Consider the following 17,768-nt stretch of genomic DNA (forward strand, 5'->3'; position numbering starts at 1 on the left):
AAGTCATGGGGACAGTGCTGAGCAGGAAATTTGGAACTAGGGTGAGGTACCTATTGTACTCTATGCTACTTACTCCCCACCCCCACCCTCCTCTAGCTTATCTCTCCACGCTTCAGGCGCTCTGCCTTTATTCCTGATGAAGGGCTTTTGCCCGAAACGTAGATTTCGCTGCTCCTCGGATGCTGCCTGAACTGCTGTGCTCTTCCAGCACCATTAATCCAGAATCTGGTTTCCAGCATCTGCAATCATTGTTTTTAACCACCCTGATGTGTGGCATTACTAATGTCTGAAACTCTATAATGATAGATGTCAAAGCCACCGGGCAGTAATCATTAAGGCATGTTGCCTGTATTTTCTTTGGCACCAGGGTGATAGTGGTCTTCTTGAAGCAGGTGGTAAGGAGGGGTTAAAGATGTATGCAAACATTACCGCCAGCTGGTTCACACAGGATCTGAGCAGACAACTAGGGACAACGGTTGGTCAGTCGTCTAAGACTGCAATAAAGAGAATTCACTTAAAGAGTTGTGAATTCTCAAACTCAATAGTTGCAGATGCACTTCCATGAAGTATGTTTACAGTTAGGATAGATGTATTTTTGGTCTAACTGGGAATCAAGAGATATAGAGTGCGAAAGCAGAGCTGAAACCAGAGATCAGCCATGTTCAACTGCATGGCGTGAATCGAGTAAGCCTCTGGAGGTAAATGGTATATTGCTGCGTGTGGGAGCCACCTGAACACACTTGCATACTTTTATTCATTTGTTTCAAAATACATTAAATAAAACTTCCTAAATCACGTTCTCTGTGAGCAGTAGCAGTCCGCCTATCAAGAGACATCAGACCAGTATCTGACATAGCCAGCACACCCTCAACACACTCCAAAGCACAACTACAACCCTGTCAGAACTCCTGTCTTTGTGTGCGCTCACATTTGACATGCAAACCGTTAGCGTTCTCTCACCTGCAGCAGGATGTGGCAGATCTCCAGGTAACCCTTCTGGGCGGCTGCATGGAGTGGCATGCGTCTGCTCTGCTGGTCTGTCTGGAAGTTAGGATCGTGGTCGTCCACTGGGAAGAGGCATTAAAAAAAACAAAGATTAAAAACTAATGGTGAGACAACAAGATGTAACAACATCATCTGCACCCCCAACTGCAATGACATTTCATCTTCCCAACATTCGCCTACCACCTCAGCCCTTTTCCACTTGTCACATTGCGACACAGAATACCCAAGGCATTTTTAAAAAAATGAGCACCAGTGGGAATCTTTCGATGGGACCTTTAGCAGCCAGTATTTCCTCCACCCAACCTCGTGGATCTGGGCCTTTACTGGGGAAATGTCTCTCACTACAGGCCTCAGTTACACAACTGAGCTCCCACTTGCCATGTGAATTCAAAACCGATGGCCACGACAGTAGGACATTTCACCTGTTCAGCCCAGGTTAGAGCTTTTATGTGTCTAGCTGTGAGTATGTCTGTCTGCGTGCTTGTGCGCTTCTGTGTACATGTGCATCTGTCTGCCTATTGCGTTTTGGAGATGTCTTCTTCTTTGGCCAGAGCAGGTTCTAGGCTGATTTAATCGAGGCTTTCAAATCTACAAACTGTTTTGGGAAGAGAAATAGTTTCTGGAGCAGCAGGAGGTAACCAAAGGACACAGGTTTAAGACCATCAACAACTGAATCGGAGACAAGATGAGGAAACGTGATAAGTTGTGGCAATCTGGTATGTTCTACCTAAAAGGGCAGCAGAAGCAGATTCAAAGATTCTACCAGAGTCTGCGCCAATATAACTACCACTAAAAGTGTGTTAATCCCAATTTCCTGCACTTGCCCCATATCTCTGAATGCTATGATATTTGAAGTGCTCATCCAAACATTTTTAAATGGTTATAAAAGGTTTCTGGCCTCCATTACCTTCCCAGGCAGTGCATTCCAGATTCCCACCACCTAGAGTCTAGGTTTTTCCTGAATCCCCTCAGAACCTCCTGCCCCTTACCCTAAAAGCCATGCCCTATCCTGACTGACCCTCAACTAAGGGGAGCAGCTGCTCTCTATTTCCCCTGTCCATGTCCCTCAATCTTACACATCTCAATCATGCCCCGGCTCAGTCTTCTCTGTTCTCTAGAAAACAATCCAAGCTGATCTGGTCTCTCCTTAACTTAATTTCTGATTCCCAGGCAACATCCTGCTGAACATTCTCTATATTCCTCTAATGCTATCCCATTCTTCCTGCAGTGAGATGACCAGATCCACATACAGAACTCCAGTTGTGGCCTGACCAACGCTCTGTACAACTCCAACATTATATCCTTGCTCTTACACTCTATGTCAAGACTGATGAAAGCAAGTGTCCCATATGTCTCCTATTCACGTATTCTGCTGACTTCAGGGATCTGTGAATAATTGCCCCAAGATCTCTCTGTTCCTTTAAGATACGCAGGGTCCTACGATTCATTAAATGCATCCTTCTCTTGATTCTTCTCCCAAAGTACATCACCTCACACTTACCAGGGCTTAATACCATCTGCCATTGGTCTGTCCATCTGACAATCCACCTATATCTTCTTATTAGCTACAATCATGTTATTTGTTATTGATCAGTCTTCTAATCATGGTTGGAAATGTGTTGCTGGAAAAGCGCAGCAGGTCAGGCAGCATCTAGGGAACAGGAGAATCGACGTTTCGGGCATTAGCCCATTTCCATCTCTGATCTCCAGCATCTGCAGACCTCACTTTTCCCTTCTAATCATGGTGTCATCTGCAAATCTGCTGAACATTCCCCCCTACATTTTCACTGATATCATTTACACGTATAACAGCAAGAGTCCCAGTACTGATCAGTGTGGTACACAGCCCGACACCGGCCTCCAGTCACTCAAACAGCCTTCTACCACTACCCTTTGTGCCCCATTACTAAGCCAGTTTCTGATACATCTTGCCAAATTTCCCTCAATTCCGTGTGCTTTAACCTTCTCAGTGCCCCATGTGGGACCTTGCCAAAAGCTTTTCTAAAATCCATATAAACTGCATCAACCGCATCCACATGATCACATTTTCAAAAAAATTCGAACAGATCTGTTAGGTGCGACATCCCTCTGACAAAGCCATGCTGACCATCCCTAATTAACCCATGCTTTTCCAAGTAGGTGTTAAATTGTTCCTTCAGAATTTTCTCTGATACTTTCCTTACTGCTAACGCGAGTCTCACTGGTCTGAAATTTCCTGGTTCATTGTTACCATCCCTCTTAAAAGTTGAACCATATTGGCAATCCTCCAGTGCTCTGGTACTACCTCATGGCCAGAAAAGAATTAATATTGAGCAATTTCCTGCCTCGCCTCCTGCAATAACCTGGGCCATGGGATATGTCGGTTTGTAAGCCCAACAGAGAGTGTCCAATACCGCCCCGTTTTCTATGTCAAACAGTACAAATTCCTCACAGTCCCTTTTCCTGAATTCTGTATCTAAGTTGTCCTTTTCCAGAGTGAAAACTGAAGAGAAGCATTCTTTCAACACCCTTCCAATATCCTGTGGCTTCACATATAGGTTGCTCCCTTGGTCCTTAATGGGCCCTACTCATTTCCTGGTTAACCTCTTCTGTTTAACGTATTTATAAAGTATCTTAGAATTCTCCCTAATCCTGTTTGGAAGTCCTTTTTAATGCCCCTGTTTGGCCTTCTAAATGGTTTCTTAAGTTTCCTTGTACACTTCCTTCATTCCTCTATCATAATTCAGTAAAGGAAACTGGACAAATGTTTGAGACAAGAAATTTATGGAGTGCATGAAAAAATTCAGAGCAGCTAAATGCATTTGTGATGTAGCAATGGACTGATAATCCAGTGGCCCAGGTTTCAAATTCCACCATGGCAACTGGTGGAATCTAAATTAGATTGACCTTTCTCCAAATAAAAACATATCTTGTTAACTGTTTTCATCTTCCACTCGCCATGGCCTTCATCAGAGTGCCAACAATAGGAAAGCAATGCTTTACAGTTTATGAGAAAAGAGTTAACTGGTTGGCAAGTGGTCTCTATTTGCTAGAGACTTTGTCATGGATATTGTGAAATGATGGTTGATAGCACTCCCTTTACACACAGGATATAAAGTTGTTCTTCTTGCATTGTCATTCTTGCAAATATTCTGATAAGTGCCAGTCAAAAATGTTGGTCAAAACTGTGCCTTTTTAGCAATATTCAAGTTCTGTACCACCAAATGACTACTTAAATAAATTAATAAATTCAATTGTTTATAAAATAAAATGGTAAGTCAAAGATGAGTCTCAGTAATGGCGACTGTGAAATACCAAGTATTATTATCAGGTTCATGCATACCCTTCTGTGAAAGGATTCTGCCATCCTTCACTGATCTGACCTGCGTGTGACTCCACACCCACAGCAACTTGGTCGACTCTAAATTGCTTCCATGGATGATTAAACACAGTCAACGAATGCCTTGCCAGCAACACCAACAGAAAAAGGAAAGAACACTTTCCCCAAGGAGACAGCAGCCAGCAAGATGGGCCAGCTGGTCTCCTGTGCATTGCATATTCTGCGACTCTATCAGAGTGCATATGCTCCTGCTATACTTAACTGCAAGCCCTCACCTACTCTTACAAAAGAATTTCAATCTTTCAAAATTCTGTCACAATAGACACTGCTTACCTACAAGGTAAACAAGACAAAAGGGATGTAAAAGGCCAAATGCACTTACGCAGCATGAGCAGCACTTTCTGCAGTTCACCCTGCTTGGCCCAGAGGTATAGCTGTCGTGGGTGAAATCGCAGTTTCTTCCGCCTGTGAGGGAAGACAGTCAGATTGGTCGCTCCACATAAAATCCAGTCACACAAACAACATCGATATTGCACAACAGAGTATGATGACACCATCCAGTCAAAGACTTGTGGTGAGATCTTCAACCTGCATGAAAAGTCTCAAACCTGCATCGGACTCCCTTTGCCCCGTCAATGTGGATTGACCAATGATGAGCAAGTGAAGGCAATGTCAGATGGAGCTGGAGGGAAATCTGGGCTGTGACAGTCCGCCTCAGTCAAGGCTGGATTGGGATATTGTTTCACAGTTACAGGGGAGAAACCAGATGGTGACCTATTCAATCTCTTTAATGTGATAAAAAGATTCCTAAGGACAGATGAAGGTGCTCCACTTGAAGCAAAAACTAGAGCCAGAAATCTCAATGAAGTTCAATAGAGAATTCAGAAGAAACTTCTTTACCCAGTGGTTTGGATGCGGAAGTCACTACCACAGATGTAACTGAGGGAAAGATAGAGAAGACCACATGAATGAAAGGAAAAGGAGGGTTTGCTGAAGGTTGAGTTGCCATGTAGAATGCAAACACCAGCTACACAGTGCATTGGTAACACATAATATTGCACCAGGTAGTTATGGCATCGGTAGTTCAGATGCAATTTAAGCACAGCACCAGCAAGTGTGACACCACCAGCTCAGGTACAGTACCGACAGCTCAGGAACACCTCAGTCCAGCACTGGCAAATGTGGCACCATCAGCCCAAGTACAGCACTGAAGGACATAGGTAAAGCATTGGCACTGGAGCACTAGCAGCTCAGGTATGGCACTGGCAGTTGTGATACAGCAGCTTCAGTTGTGGTACAGCACCAGCAGGTGAAGCACTGACAGGTGTTGCACAGTCACTACAACAGTCCACACGTACTCATGGTCAGAAATAGGAGCTTCTTAAGAGAAATACAAAAGCTTCTTTCTTTTCTAAACTTTGTTACCTTTGGATCAGAAAGATACATCAGCGTGCGCATAGTCAGACACCTCAGCTTTCAAAGAGTGCAAGTACGCTGCCGAAGAGTTCCCACTCACCTCTCAGCTTGTTGGAGAACCAACCCTTTCTCCAGAGCCTCTCTGCCAGGTCCAGGTGGAAGTCCAACAGCCGACAGTGTTTTTCCGGACGGCAGGACAATTGATGGGCCCGAGCTGTCAATACTGTCTGCTGGGGGCTCCAAGCTCGATTTCTTTGCTTCTCCGTTCCCACTCATTCGAGCACTTCAGAGGAAAAATAGGGCATTACAGAGGCTTTCAATGGGGAAGTTGTAACTTCAGCCACTCCCAGTCCAGAGCAAGGGCTCAGCAGAGTCTGACTCCAATACTACGCAGTGTTTCAGTCCAGCTACAGAAACACCTAAAGTAATTCCAATCATACCTCAGCTTAATATATATCAAAGCAATCTTCATTTAACTGAGTAAAGTGCCCTGACGTACTTTGGTGAGCCACACAAGGAGACAATTAACAGAAACCAAAAACGTGATTCAAGTGATAAGGAGCAGGCTTGAGAGAAAACAGATGGGATGGGGAAGTGACAGAGAGAGAAAGAAAAAAAAAAGAGAGAATAGACGGGGTGAAGGGAAGAGAGAGAGAGACACACAGATAGACACAGAGAGAGAGAGAGAGAGAGAGAGAGAGAGAGAGAGAGAAAACGAACACTGGGATTGATGGAGCACAGATGTTTCGGGCGGTTGTTGAGCTGAAGGATGTTACAGAGACAGGGACGAGGGAAGTCAAAGAGGGGCTTGGAAACAAACCTGAAAGAAAATTCAAACAAATACATTGGTGGACTAGGGAGCCATTGTAGAATGGGACTTGCTGCACGTATGGAGTTTTGGCTGACCTCAGGTTATGATATGGTAAAATGTCAGGGGATCTGGAGGTGATTGACGAACAGCATTTGGTGTGCGTTAGTGTGATTGTGACTCCCCCTATACATTCAGAGCTCCGCATCCAATAATCCTGCTCTTGCTCACCTAGCGTGTGTGGTGTCGGCTCTGCCGTTCATCAGGTGCTCCTGGCTGGGAGGTGCTGGCACCGGTACCATGCTGGATGTGTCTGCTTTAGCCACTGTGATCTCCTGTGCTTCAGAGGCATCCTCCCCACAATGTGGGCAGAAGATCATCCCATTCAGTTGGGAAACGCAGCTCTTGTGAAAACGGTGAGTGATCCTGAAGTCCGGGTGACACTCCAGAAACGATCCCTGTAAATGGCCCAAAATAAGCCTCACACACACGCGCCACGCAAATAGCACTGGCGACCGTTCACAGAGAGTATAATGGGAGGTCGTAGATAAATCGAGATGCAGGAAAAATAAATCTTAATGGCACATCTAAAAAAAAACGCTCCTCACCACAGTCGAACAAAACAATCAGTGCGTAGTAACTGGATTTCAGACATGCAAAGATGTTGCAAGTTTGAGGTTCATAAGGATGTTATGTTTGGGACTGTCTCTTCAATTTAAGGTAAAAGGGAAGAATGAAGTAGCACATTGCACCAATTCTGAATTCTACCCGGTCTATCTGTGATGCAACTTTCAAAGAACTATGTTCCAGAACGCCCAGGTTTAGCAATACTATCCACGGCCCTACTACTAACTGTACTAGTCCTGCCCTTGTTTGTTTTACCAAAATGCAATACTTTACATTTATCCAAATTAAACTGCATTTGCCACTTCTCAGCCCATTGGCCTAACTGGTCAAGATCCCTCTGTAATTAGGTTGTAAATTTGCTCACTGAACTGGTGTTTGTAGCTCAGGTTGTAGAGCAAACTTTACAACTTGATCCACAACCTGTGTTACAAATCTTCTCCAAAATCTCAAATTGCTTTGTAATCTTAGATAACCTTCTTCACTGTCGACTGTACCGCCAGATTGCTGTTCCACAAACTGACTAACAATGCCTCTTGAATTCCCAAACAAATTGTTCATCAAAATTACAAACAAAAGTGGACCCAGCACTGATCCCTGTGGAACACTGCTGGTGACAGGCATCCAGTCCAAAAAACCCTCCACCACCACCCTCAAGTCAATTTTGTATGCTGAAATGCATGTGATCTAAAGTGACTAATTAGTCCATGTCGACAAAGTCTACCACTCTGCCCTCAATCTTTCTGGTTACGTCCTCAAAAACTCAATCAAGTTTGAGAGACTTGGTTTCTCACTCAAGGCCATGCTGACTATCCCTAGTCAGTCCTTGCCTCTCCAAATGCATGTAAATCCTGTCCCTCAGAATACCCTCCAACAACTTAGCCGTAACTGATGTCAAACTCACAGGATTATAGTTCCCAGGCTTCGCCGGACGGATTTTCTTAAATAAAAGCACAAAATATATAAAGGTCATCCTGCACCTCATCCGTGGCTATCAATGAGAAATGATCTCTGCTGAGGGGCCCCCGCAATTTCTTCCCTGACTTCCCACAATATTCTGGGATACACTTGATCAGGTCTTGGAGATTTATCCACCTTTAATGTTTTTTTAAGTCCTTCAGCACTAATTCTTCAGTAATGTGGACTATTTTCAAGACACCAATGTTTATTTCCCCTAGCTCACTTTTCTGGACTTACCGCTGTACAGAAGTAGCCACAGCCGGGGCAGCAATGGTGTTTCACCATTCGAGCCCTGTGCACTTCACACAGGACCATCAGCGGCACTCGACTGGACGGTCTCATTGTCTCACATTTGGTGATGCTGTTACTGCAGCCACTCAGCTGGGAAGACAGAAAACAAACAGCAAACTGTAAACCTTGCCATTCCCTGTTATAAGTAGTCAATCATCAAATACAGCCATTCCCCATATTAAGAGGCATTCGATAAAATCCCTCCCAAGATCGCGTCAACTAAAGTCGAAGCTCGTGGAATCGAAGACCGGTTTGGAAACTGGTTGAGTAGAAGGACACAAAGTAGGAATGAGAAATAGATACTTGCAACGGCAGGATGTGACTAATGGTGCCCTTAAGGATCTTTTGGGGCCTTTACCATGTTTATTAATAACCGGATTTTTCTATTGCCCAGACTGACAAGCTGGGTATCATTCAAAAATTTTGAAATTTTACTCTGCATTTCAGAATCCAAGTCAAATATATAGTATAGCATTAGGAAATAGCAGTGTTCCGAGCACTGACCCTCAGGGAACATGTTGACCATCTCCAATCTGTTCAAATAACTATTTCTCATGACTCACTGTTTTCTGTATATTTTTTTTTAAAAAAACAGCCAATCCACCAATTCCATGAGCCTTAATTTGTTTAACCTTAATTCGATTACAGAAGAACACACAAAAGGGGGAGAAGGCAGCCTCTGGCCCCCTTCAACCTGTTCCGCCATTCACCAATATTATGTCTGACCTGACTGTGGCCATAATTCCACATGACCTCTGCCGATAATCTTTACCTCTCTTGCACACCATACATCTCTGTCTACGATGTAAAAATGCTCAATGTCCCTGCCTGCACTGTACTCTCAGGAAGACAGTTCGAAAGACACTCAAACTTCTGAGTAAAATATTCCCTTCATCCTCATTTTAACTGGGAGATGCCTTATTTGAAACCGTGCCCCCTAGTTCCAGTCTCTCTCACAAACAGAAACACACTTTCAGGATCCACCTTGTCAAGTCTTCCCATGATCTTATGGTTTCCACTAAAATCATCTCTTATTCTTCTAAAGTACAATGGATACAAGGCCCCGCTTGTCCAATCTCTCCTCAAAAGATACCTCTCCCAAACCAGGTATGAGTGGAGTGAACATTCGTTGAGTTGCTTTGAATGAATTAACACCTCTTCTTAAATCAGGGGATGAAAACCGTACACAGTACTTCAGTTACGGTCTCTCCACCACCCTGTCACAACTGTAGAAAATCATCGACTTTTACATTCCATTCCCTTTGTAGAAAGTGATAACATTGCATTTGCTGATGTGGTACTTTGCTGTACGGTTTCTTATAGCCATAGAGACAACATCCATTGCTTTCCCATCATCAATCTTCTTGTGACTTCATCCAAAGATTCAATTATATTAAATCAAACCTTTAACAAAACCCTCCTTCACTAACTCAAATCTTTTCAAATACCTGTTGATTTGTTTGTTCCCTGATCATGGTGTTTACAACCCAAATCAATTGCTAAGGAAGTTCTCACACCCTTTTGTGAATAATGGTATCATATTTGGCAATTTCTAATCCTCTTGCCTCTCTCTTAGAATCGAGGGAAGATTTGAAGATTACGGTCAGCCCTTCAGGCATAACCAGCCCCTCTAGTTCCTATAGCAACCTGAGACGCAAGTAACCAAACCAGAATTTATCCATTCGAAACACATTGTGGTACATTCTTATCAATCTTCATTCCACCCATCATCCCACACTTGTATTTCATCAGCATCCTACAAACATGATACAAAGAACTGATTAGCATTCTAGCCCTGCCCTGTGCTTTTAAAAGTACATCTCCCTTTTTTCCCCTTATATGATCCACTCTACCTTTTCACAACTGCTTGCTAATTGAATGCCAGTGGGAAACCTCTTGGGGATGAGTTAAATTTGGTTATAAAGGATGGATGATAACGTTAGGTTTTCCTGTCACCAGTCTGCAGAGTGGTCAGCCTGTGGCAGGGCACACCCATCTCTCTTACCTGTCCATCGGTGCTCTCAGTCGCCATGCACTTGTTGTTGGAGAGCTCAGTGATGCGGTCAATCTTTGGGGCCTCCATTCGGCAGCTGCACAGCGGCAGCTCCTCAAACCGATCCGTTTCCATGGAGCTGGCATCATTGGACACCCCTGGAGGAGTGATGTGGAGAGTTTAACCAGGCCCTATTGAAAAGGGGTTTAATTACAACAGACAAAGGAAAAGCATCTGGAGAGACAGAGGAAGCAGAGATGGGTGGAGGTTGTGCCTGAGGAGATGGGGCTGGTGGCATTGGTGGTTGTGATAATGAGACAAGAGGGCGGAGCTGAGGGTTTGGGGAGGAACAGACTGTCTGACTTCTAATAGGGCAGCGAAATTGGGAGCATAAGGTATAGGAAGAGAAAAGAAAGGAAATGATTCTCCTTTATGACAGTCAGTCATTCTTCACTTTATCTTCTGATTCAGCTTTGTTTGGCCTGAGAATAAAGCTCATTTACGGAATGTAACAACAGCAAAACAACAGAAACAGGACAAGGGAACAGGTTAACTAAGCAGCTGTATGGAAACTTGGATTCCGGAATCCTCAATTTATGAACAAATTCATTTATGGGATGTGTACCGCTGTCTGGGCCAGTGTTTATGGCGCAACACTAGATGCTCTCGAGAAGGTGATGGTGAGCTGCCTTCTTGAAACGCTGTAGTCCATGTGCTTAGCTAGATCTTAGGGAGGGAGGTCAAAGTTTGACCCATTGATGCTGAAGCAACAGTGCTATATTTTCAAGTGAGTTAGCTGCTTGGCGGTGAACTTCCATGTGGTGGTGTTCTCATGTATCTGCTGCCCTTATTCTTCTCGATGGTAGTGGTGATGAAATAGCGCACTGCTGCTGAGGCTCAGTAGAGAAGGGATTGAACTTATGTGGATGAGGTGCCAATCAAGCAGGCTGCTTTTCCTAAATGGTGTCAAATGTCATGAGTGCCACTGGAGCTGGACCTATCCAGGCAAATGGGAAGTATTCTATCCTGAGTTGTGCCTTGTTACAGATGGTAGACAGGCTCTGGGGATTTAGAAGATGACTTATTTACAACAGGATTCCTAACCTCTCACTTGCTCATGCGGTTAAAGCACTAATACAGTTAATTCAGTTTAGTTCCTGGTCAATGGTAAGTGTTGGGATGCTGATAGTGGGAGAAATCAGTGATGACAATGTCACTGAATGTCAAGGGACATTCACTAAATTCTCTCTTGTTGAAGGTGACGAGCACCTGACACTTGTGTGATGTGAATGTCACTGTTACGGAGTATTCTGCTTTAACCTGTAAACATAATTTTCACCCATATTCCAAGGCCAATTCCCAATTGGCGGATGGGGGTTTTGGCCATGAAGGTCAAAGGTCAGTGCAAATCGGCTTTTCTCTTCCCTTTCTCCCCCCTCCCCCCCACCTTATCAACACATTCTAAAGCAGACCAAGCTGCCCACTGAAGCAAAGCAGAACATGAACTGGACACCTACCTGTTGGCTGTGGGGAAAGGCTGCCCTCATTGGGAAGCTCCAGAGACCCCAGTGGGACTTCTGTATACTCGCTCTGTGCCTGGTTCCCCACTCCACCTCCTCCTGAAGAATTCATCACTGCGCCAAAATACAAAAGAAATAGAGCAGACGGTCTTCAAACCAAGATAAATATGGTGTACCTTAGCCTCCTCCAAGGCCTACAGCTTCGTGGACGCAGCTACTGTTTAGGGCATGAACCAGATTCAATGGAGTTCAGCAGCCTTGGAGGCTGGTTTGCCACAAGGGCTTCAGGCATGAAGGGAAATATCAATGGTAACGTTGAAGATCTGGTTGTATACATAAAAATGGTTATGTCATGAGGCATTGTAGAAAAGGTTGTCAAGATCCAACAATGCCAACAGGCCCTGACATCTAACACTGCACTATGGGTTCTGAAGTTACCACTGTAGTTTTTCATGTTTTGTCCAGGTTTTCTGTTGTAATCCAGTCACGAAAACAGGACGTTGGTCAGGCCACCTTTGGAGTACTGTGTACAGTTTTGGTCACTGTGCTATAGAAAGGATGCTATTAAATTGGAAAAGGTGCAGAAAAGACTGACAAGGACGTTACCCGGACTGAAGGGTTTGAGTTTTAAGAGATGGCTGGATAGGCTGGGAGTTTTTCCCTGGAGGGTAGGCGGTTGATGGATGATCTTATACAGGCTTATAAAATCATGAGGGGCACAGATAAGATGAATAGCAAAGTCTCCTCTAGAAGAGGGGAGTTCAAAAATACAGGGCATAAGCTTAATGTGAGAGGGGAAAGATTTAAAATGGACCTCAGGGGCACTTTTTTTTCCGAAAGAGGGCGCTGTGTTTATGGAATGAACTGCCAAAAGAAGTGGTAGATGCAGATAAAGGTTATAACATTTAGAAGAGAATTGGACAGGTACATGAATAGGCAAGGTTTAGATGGATATGGGATTAGTTTAGTTGGGAAATCTGGTCAAAATGAATGAGTTGGGCTGAAGGGCCTGTTTCTGTGTTGCATGACTCTATGACTGCCTCACTCACTCCGTCTCAAGTTACTGTCCTGATCAATCTAGAAATCAAATTACAATTTTAAAAAAAAGTCATTCATGGGGTATGGGCATGACATGCAAGACCAGAATTCACTGCCTATCCCTCATGGCCCGCAAGATGATGATGGTGAGATGTCTCTTTGAACATAATGGAATAACTTTCTTCAGAGGGTAGTGTCACAAAAGGTGTACCAAGGAAGGATGACAGATTTCCCTCCTATCCCCGAAGCTGAACGTGATCCAGTAGGGTTTGTAGACTTATTAATTAGCATTCATCCATCACCGTTTTCATTCCAAATTTGATTAATAAGCTGAATTTCAAACTCATGATCCTAGATCAGTAAACCAGTGTCCTTGGATTATTAGAAGAATAATGTAATCACTATGGCACCATACTCTATCGATCATAACTGTACTCCACAAATACTGCCCAAGGCTCCAAGGTTTACAAAGACAGGTCAGACAAAATAAGGGCATATATTCCCCAGAAATACAGATTGTTAAATGGGTAACGTGATTGAGGCTTTTAGGGTATTGATTAGGCAGACGGAAAGAAATTAGAACTACGGTTGAGGGAGTGTAGAGAGCAAAGGAAAATAACATTAAATCAGAGTCAGGTCATTCAGCAGCGAAGTTAGGAAACACTTTTTCATTTAAAAACAAATAGAGTCTCTTTTTCTTTCAGAATTGGCAGTAGAACTGAAATAATCATTTTAAATTTACAAGTGTGATATCTTTAAACAACAAGAATATGAAGGGATATGAAGCTGATGCGATCAAAGTGAGAGAGGTGCCTGACTTCACTGAGTGGCAGAACTGGTTCAAAGGGCTGAATGGCCTCATCCACCCCCAAAGCAAACATCAATTTGGTCAAAACTTTCCATCCAAACACTTTCCAAACTAGCCAGATTCAAAACCCTTCTGTGAGACTCACAGCTGCGTTACGAGACCTTGGCCTGGCTTCCCTCACTCTCGTCTTGATCCCACAATCTGGAAACCCCTCAGTCATGTTTCCTGAGCTCTTTGCCACTTGTTGAATCCTTTGCCCACTCAGTTTGCTCTTCCTTCTTTAACCAGCAACCCATGACAATTAATCCAACTTTTACTGACTCCAGATTTTTATTTTCAGAGATTCAAAATCTCCAAATGCCAGAGTGGGATTTAATTGCACTCTGTGGATTATCAGCACAGGCAACAAAACTACTGTAGCCAAATGTATTGATTCTTTTGTAACAATCTTCTAAGTCTGTCAATTACAAGCTTGTGCAGGAATCAGAGGTAGATGGTTACTCCCGTCCTAATATTGTAAGTAGAGATTCTTGAATGGGTAGTAATGAAAACATTTTCATGTTGACAGATCATGAGACTGAGGTAACTGCTGCAATGCTTTCATATTTTTCATGATCAGTGATCGATTCTTGTGAGAGCATCGACTCCTGGACTCCGGCGATTCAAGAAGACAGACCACCTTCAGTGTAGATGGTTATGAACAGCCTCGGGTCTGGAGACAAGGCTTCAAAACTCAGCACAGCACCAGGCAGTATTAGGACTAAAATGAACAAAAGAACAAATGACATTGAAACCTGTGAAGAGCCATGTTGGACTCAGAATGTTATCTCTTGATTCTCTCTGCTGATCGTAGTTCCTCAAACACCTCTTTTTATGCCTGATCTCTCAGTATTTTACTTTTATTTGAGTGCTCTACACTCAGATGTTAGGTGTGGACAAAACTGGGCTATCAGATGGCTGGGCAGGAAAGGACACTGTCATTCTCACCAGATGTCCACGTCCATACATACATACACACACACACAAATAGGAGTTCTTTTAGAAAACAACATTTCAGTCTTCCTTATGGAAAATTGCTTTACGGCAAACAATATCAAATTGGCCAACACAAATGATAAAAGAAACACCTGGTATGAATTAAATTCAAATTCAATTGATAGATCTGGAACATAAAATATAGTCCCAGAAACAGAAAGTATGACAAATATCATACATCTACGTAAAAATCCACCTGGTTCACTAATGTATGTCACAAGGAGGAAGTCTTCTGTCCTTACTGGGTCTAGCCTGGCATGCGAGCCCTAAACCACAGCAATGCGCTCCCCTCTTCACTGTCCTCCATTGTGGCCCGACAAGCCACTCAGTTCAAGGGCAATTATAGATGGGCATCAAATAATGGCTTTGTCCACAATGTCCACATTCCATTGAAGCATAAACATAGAGCCTTACAACCTTCAGCATTACAGACCACCTCTCTTGGGAAAGTGCGGCAGTGTTTTTGATGACCATCTGTTCTAGTTGTACATCAGAGGCGGCTAAGAGGAAGTGCAAATGGAGATTCCCTAAATACCAACATCTATGACGACTTGCCAGTCCTGGGGACATCCTCATCGAACCCAGATCGGACTCTTCGGTCCCAAGAGGACCCACATAAAACAGCTTGGACATATGCCAACAACATTTACCATAGTACAGGGCTGATTAGAAGAGTGACATTATGCCAAGCATGAATAGTTTGGCAGGAACAGATGACTTAGCAACGACATTTCCCAAAGCACTCCATCACGGAGGCTTTCCTCATTTCTCGCCTTGGCCAGTTGGAGACTCGTTGATGAAGAGACTGATTACTGCAATTAATCAGCAATTCTATTATTCCATCTCTACCAGGATAAGACCATAAACCCATAAGATGTAGGAGCAGAAGTAGGCCATCTAGCCTAATAATAAAAAAAAGTCCATCTCAGTCCATCTCACTTAACGACCCAGTCTCCACAGCTGTCTCCGGGAAAGAATTGTAGAGATTCACAACCCTCAGAAGAAACCCCTTCTCGCGTCTGTCTGAAATGTGCCACCCTTTATTCTGAATTTATGCCCTCTGGTCCTACATTCTTCTATCGCATCCACCCCATCAAGAATCTTGTATGTTTCACTTTCTTCGGAGCTCCAACGAGTTCAGGCCCAACAGATGCACCTCTCCTCATAAGAAGAACTCTCCAAGCTCAATATCAGCCTAGTGTGAACCTTCTCCAGTCTGCCTCCAATGTGAGTATATCTTTCCTTAGATAAGAAATCCAAAACTGATCACAGTATTCCAAAAGCGGCCTAATAATTACCATTGTTTCAACAAGAACTCCCTACTGTAGAAGAAGGTGAACCAGAGAAACCCAACTCTTTATCTGCCTATATTCCTATATTGTTGTTGCACCAGAGGCAGCATTGACTAGGTGTACAAGTACTTTCATCAGTGATTCAAGGAGACTCCACTTTTTGATAAATCTAAGTCCTACTCCAGTGTCACAAGAATAATGAAAAGTAGATTAAAAAACTGCCATTCAGGTTAAGTACAGAGTTGGATTCGCTCTCTGGGGAGTGACATTCAAACTTAGGTGAGGCATGTGCAGAATGTCGTAACTTTCAATGACTGTGTCTGGGCAAGGGTGGAAGGAGTTTCATTCCCTATCAGGCAGCAATCCATCATTCTTTCAATTATGTGGATGTGGGTGAAGATGTTGTTCATTTCTAGTTGTACCTTGAGATGGTGATGGTCCCACATGGGTAAAGTGCACCCATGGTGGCATCAGACAGAAAATGCCAAGATACCAACAAGATCGATGGGATTATAACCTTTCCAAATCATCTACTCTTCCCTTCTAGAGGGTAGGTCAACCGGTAAGTTTCAGATCGATCTAATCACAGCTGTGTTTGGCAAGTGGTTGCCCACATGGAATAGAAGGCTTCTCCAGCCCGACTGGACATCTGCTTTTGTTGTAGCATCGGGACCATAGGAGAACCTCACTGTCTTTATTGTTCTTCCCACAGCCTCAGTTTTGAGACCCATCACCTCCCAACAAATTACAGACAACTTCCTTAAACAGATTTGTTCCTGGTTTTAAAAGAAAGTTAGTAACACCCTGATTATTCATAGTCATAATCTTTTTGATCACATCACCCCCTTCACGATTAAACTGTTTACTCTCTTCCTTCCTGTGATACCTGGATTGCAATGCAACCACAACTAACTGACAAAAAAGTGGAGGTCAAACAAATAGCACAAAACAACCGTCTTCCATACCTTCTTTCAGTTTTGTGAAATCGGCTGTTGTCTGCCTCACTGGAATTAACAGAGAGAGGAAATCAATGAATGAAACGGGCAGAGAGATGATGAACTGATAGCTGCACAATGGTGTGTATGACACAGGTAGTGTGTAATAATGATAAAATTTGCATTACTAGGGCTGGGTGGAACTCCACTGAATGGCAACCAGCCAAGCAAAGGTTTAATCTGCTGCCCTCTGCTGATATTCACGCATCATTGGCAGGTGAGAATCTCATGTTGCTCACAGGATACCTGCCTCTAAACCAGAAACTCTACAGTCCCGTCCCTTTGGCTAAGGAAGGTGCAGCCAAAAAAGGTCAAGTATCAACCTGCAAATCCTTCCGGCACACGACAATGACAGGTAGTGACAGTAGGAGAGACTCCTGGTCAGCCATGTGATTTAAAGATTGAGAGAGCTACAGTCATCAGTCCATGTAGAGGTGTAAAAGTGCACACTCCCCATCAGTTTCCAAAGTTCTCGGGTGTAACAATGCGCAGTTCACCATCAATAACTAGGCGTGCAAAAGTGCATGCTGCCACACAGCAATTCTGACTTGCTGAGTGAACATTGACAGCATCCCAGGAGCAAGATGCCTTGGCAAAACCCCCACCATATGAGAAAAGAACAAGAGGGGGAGAGAGAGAGAGGGGGAGAGAGAGAGAGAGAGAG

At 43.7% G+C, this 17,768-nt stretch overlaps 1 protein-coding gene across 1 annotated transcript in view; it reads right to left on the minus strand.

Annotated features, from left to right (window-relative positions):
* The window catches only part of LOC122541532 (histone-lysine N-methyltransferase EHMT2-like), an 87,505-nt gene that overhangs the window by 36,300 nt on the left and 33,437 nt on the right, over window positions 1–17,768 (minus strand). The window contains exons 14-21 of the mRNA XM_043678360.1: window positions 17,075–17,113; window positions 11,934–12,050; window positions 10,429–10,574; window positions 8,370–8,513; window positions 6,780–7,006; window positions 5,841–6,023; window positions 4,707–4,789; window positions 961–1,067 (exon numbers count right to left, since the gene is read on the minus strand). Coding sequence (XP_043534295.1) covers window positions 961–1,067; window positions 4,707–4,789; window positions 5,841–6,023; window positions 6,780–7,006; window positions 8,370–8,513; window positions 10,429–10,574; window positions 11,934–12,050; window positions 17,075–17,113 — 1,046 coding nt within the window. The remainder of the gene's footprint in view (window positions 1–960; window positions 1,068–4,706; window positions 4,790–5,840; window positions 6,024–6,779; window positions 7,007–8,369; window positions 8,514–10,428; window positions 10,575–11,933; window positions 12,051–17,074; window positions 17,114–17,768) is intronic.

Source organism: Chiloscyllium plagiosum, chromosome 37 (genome assembly GCF_004010195.1).
Source record: "Chiloscyllium plagiosum isolate BGI_BamShark_2017 chromosome 37, ASM401019v2, whole genome shotgun sequence".
In the NCBI taxonomy this organism is placed as follows: Eukaryota; Metazoa; Chordata; class Chondrichthyes; order Orectolobiformes; family Hemiscylliidae; genus Chiloscyllium; species Chiloscyllium plagiosum.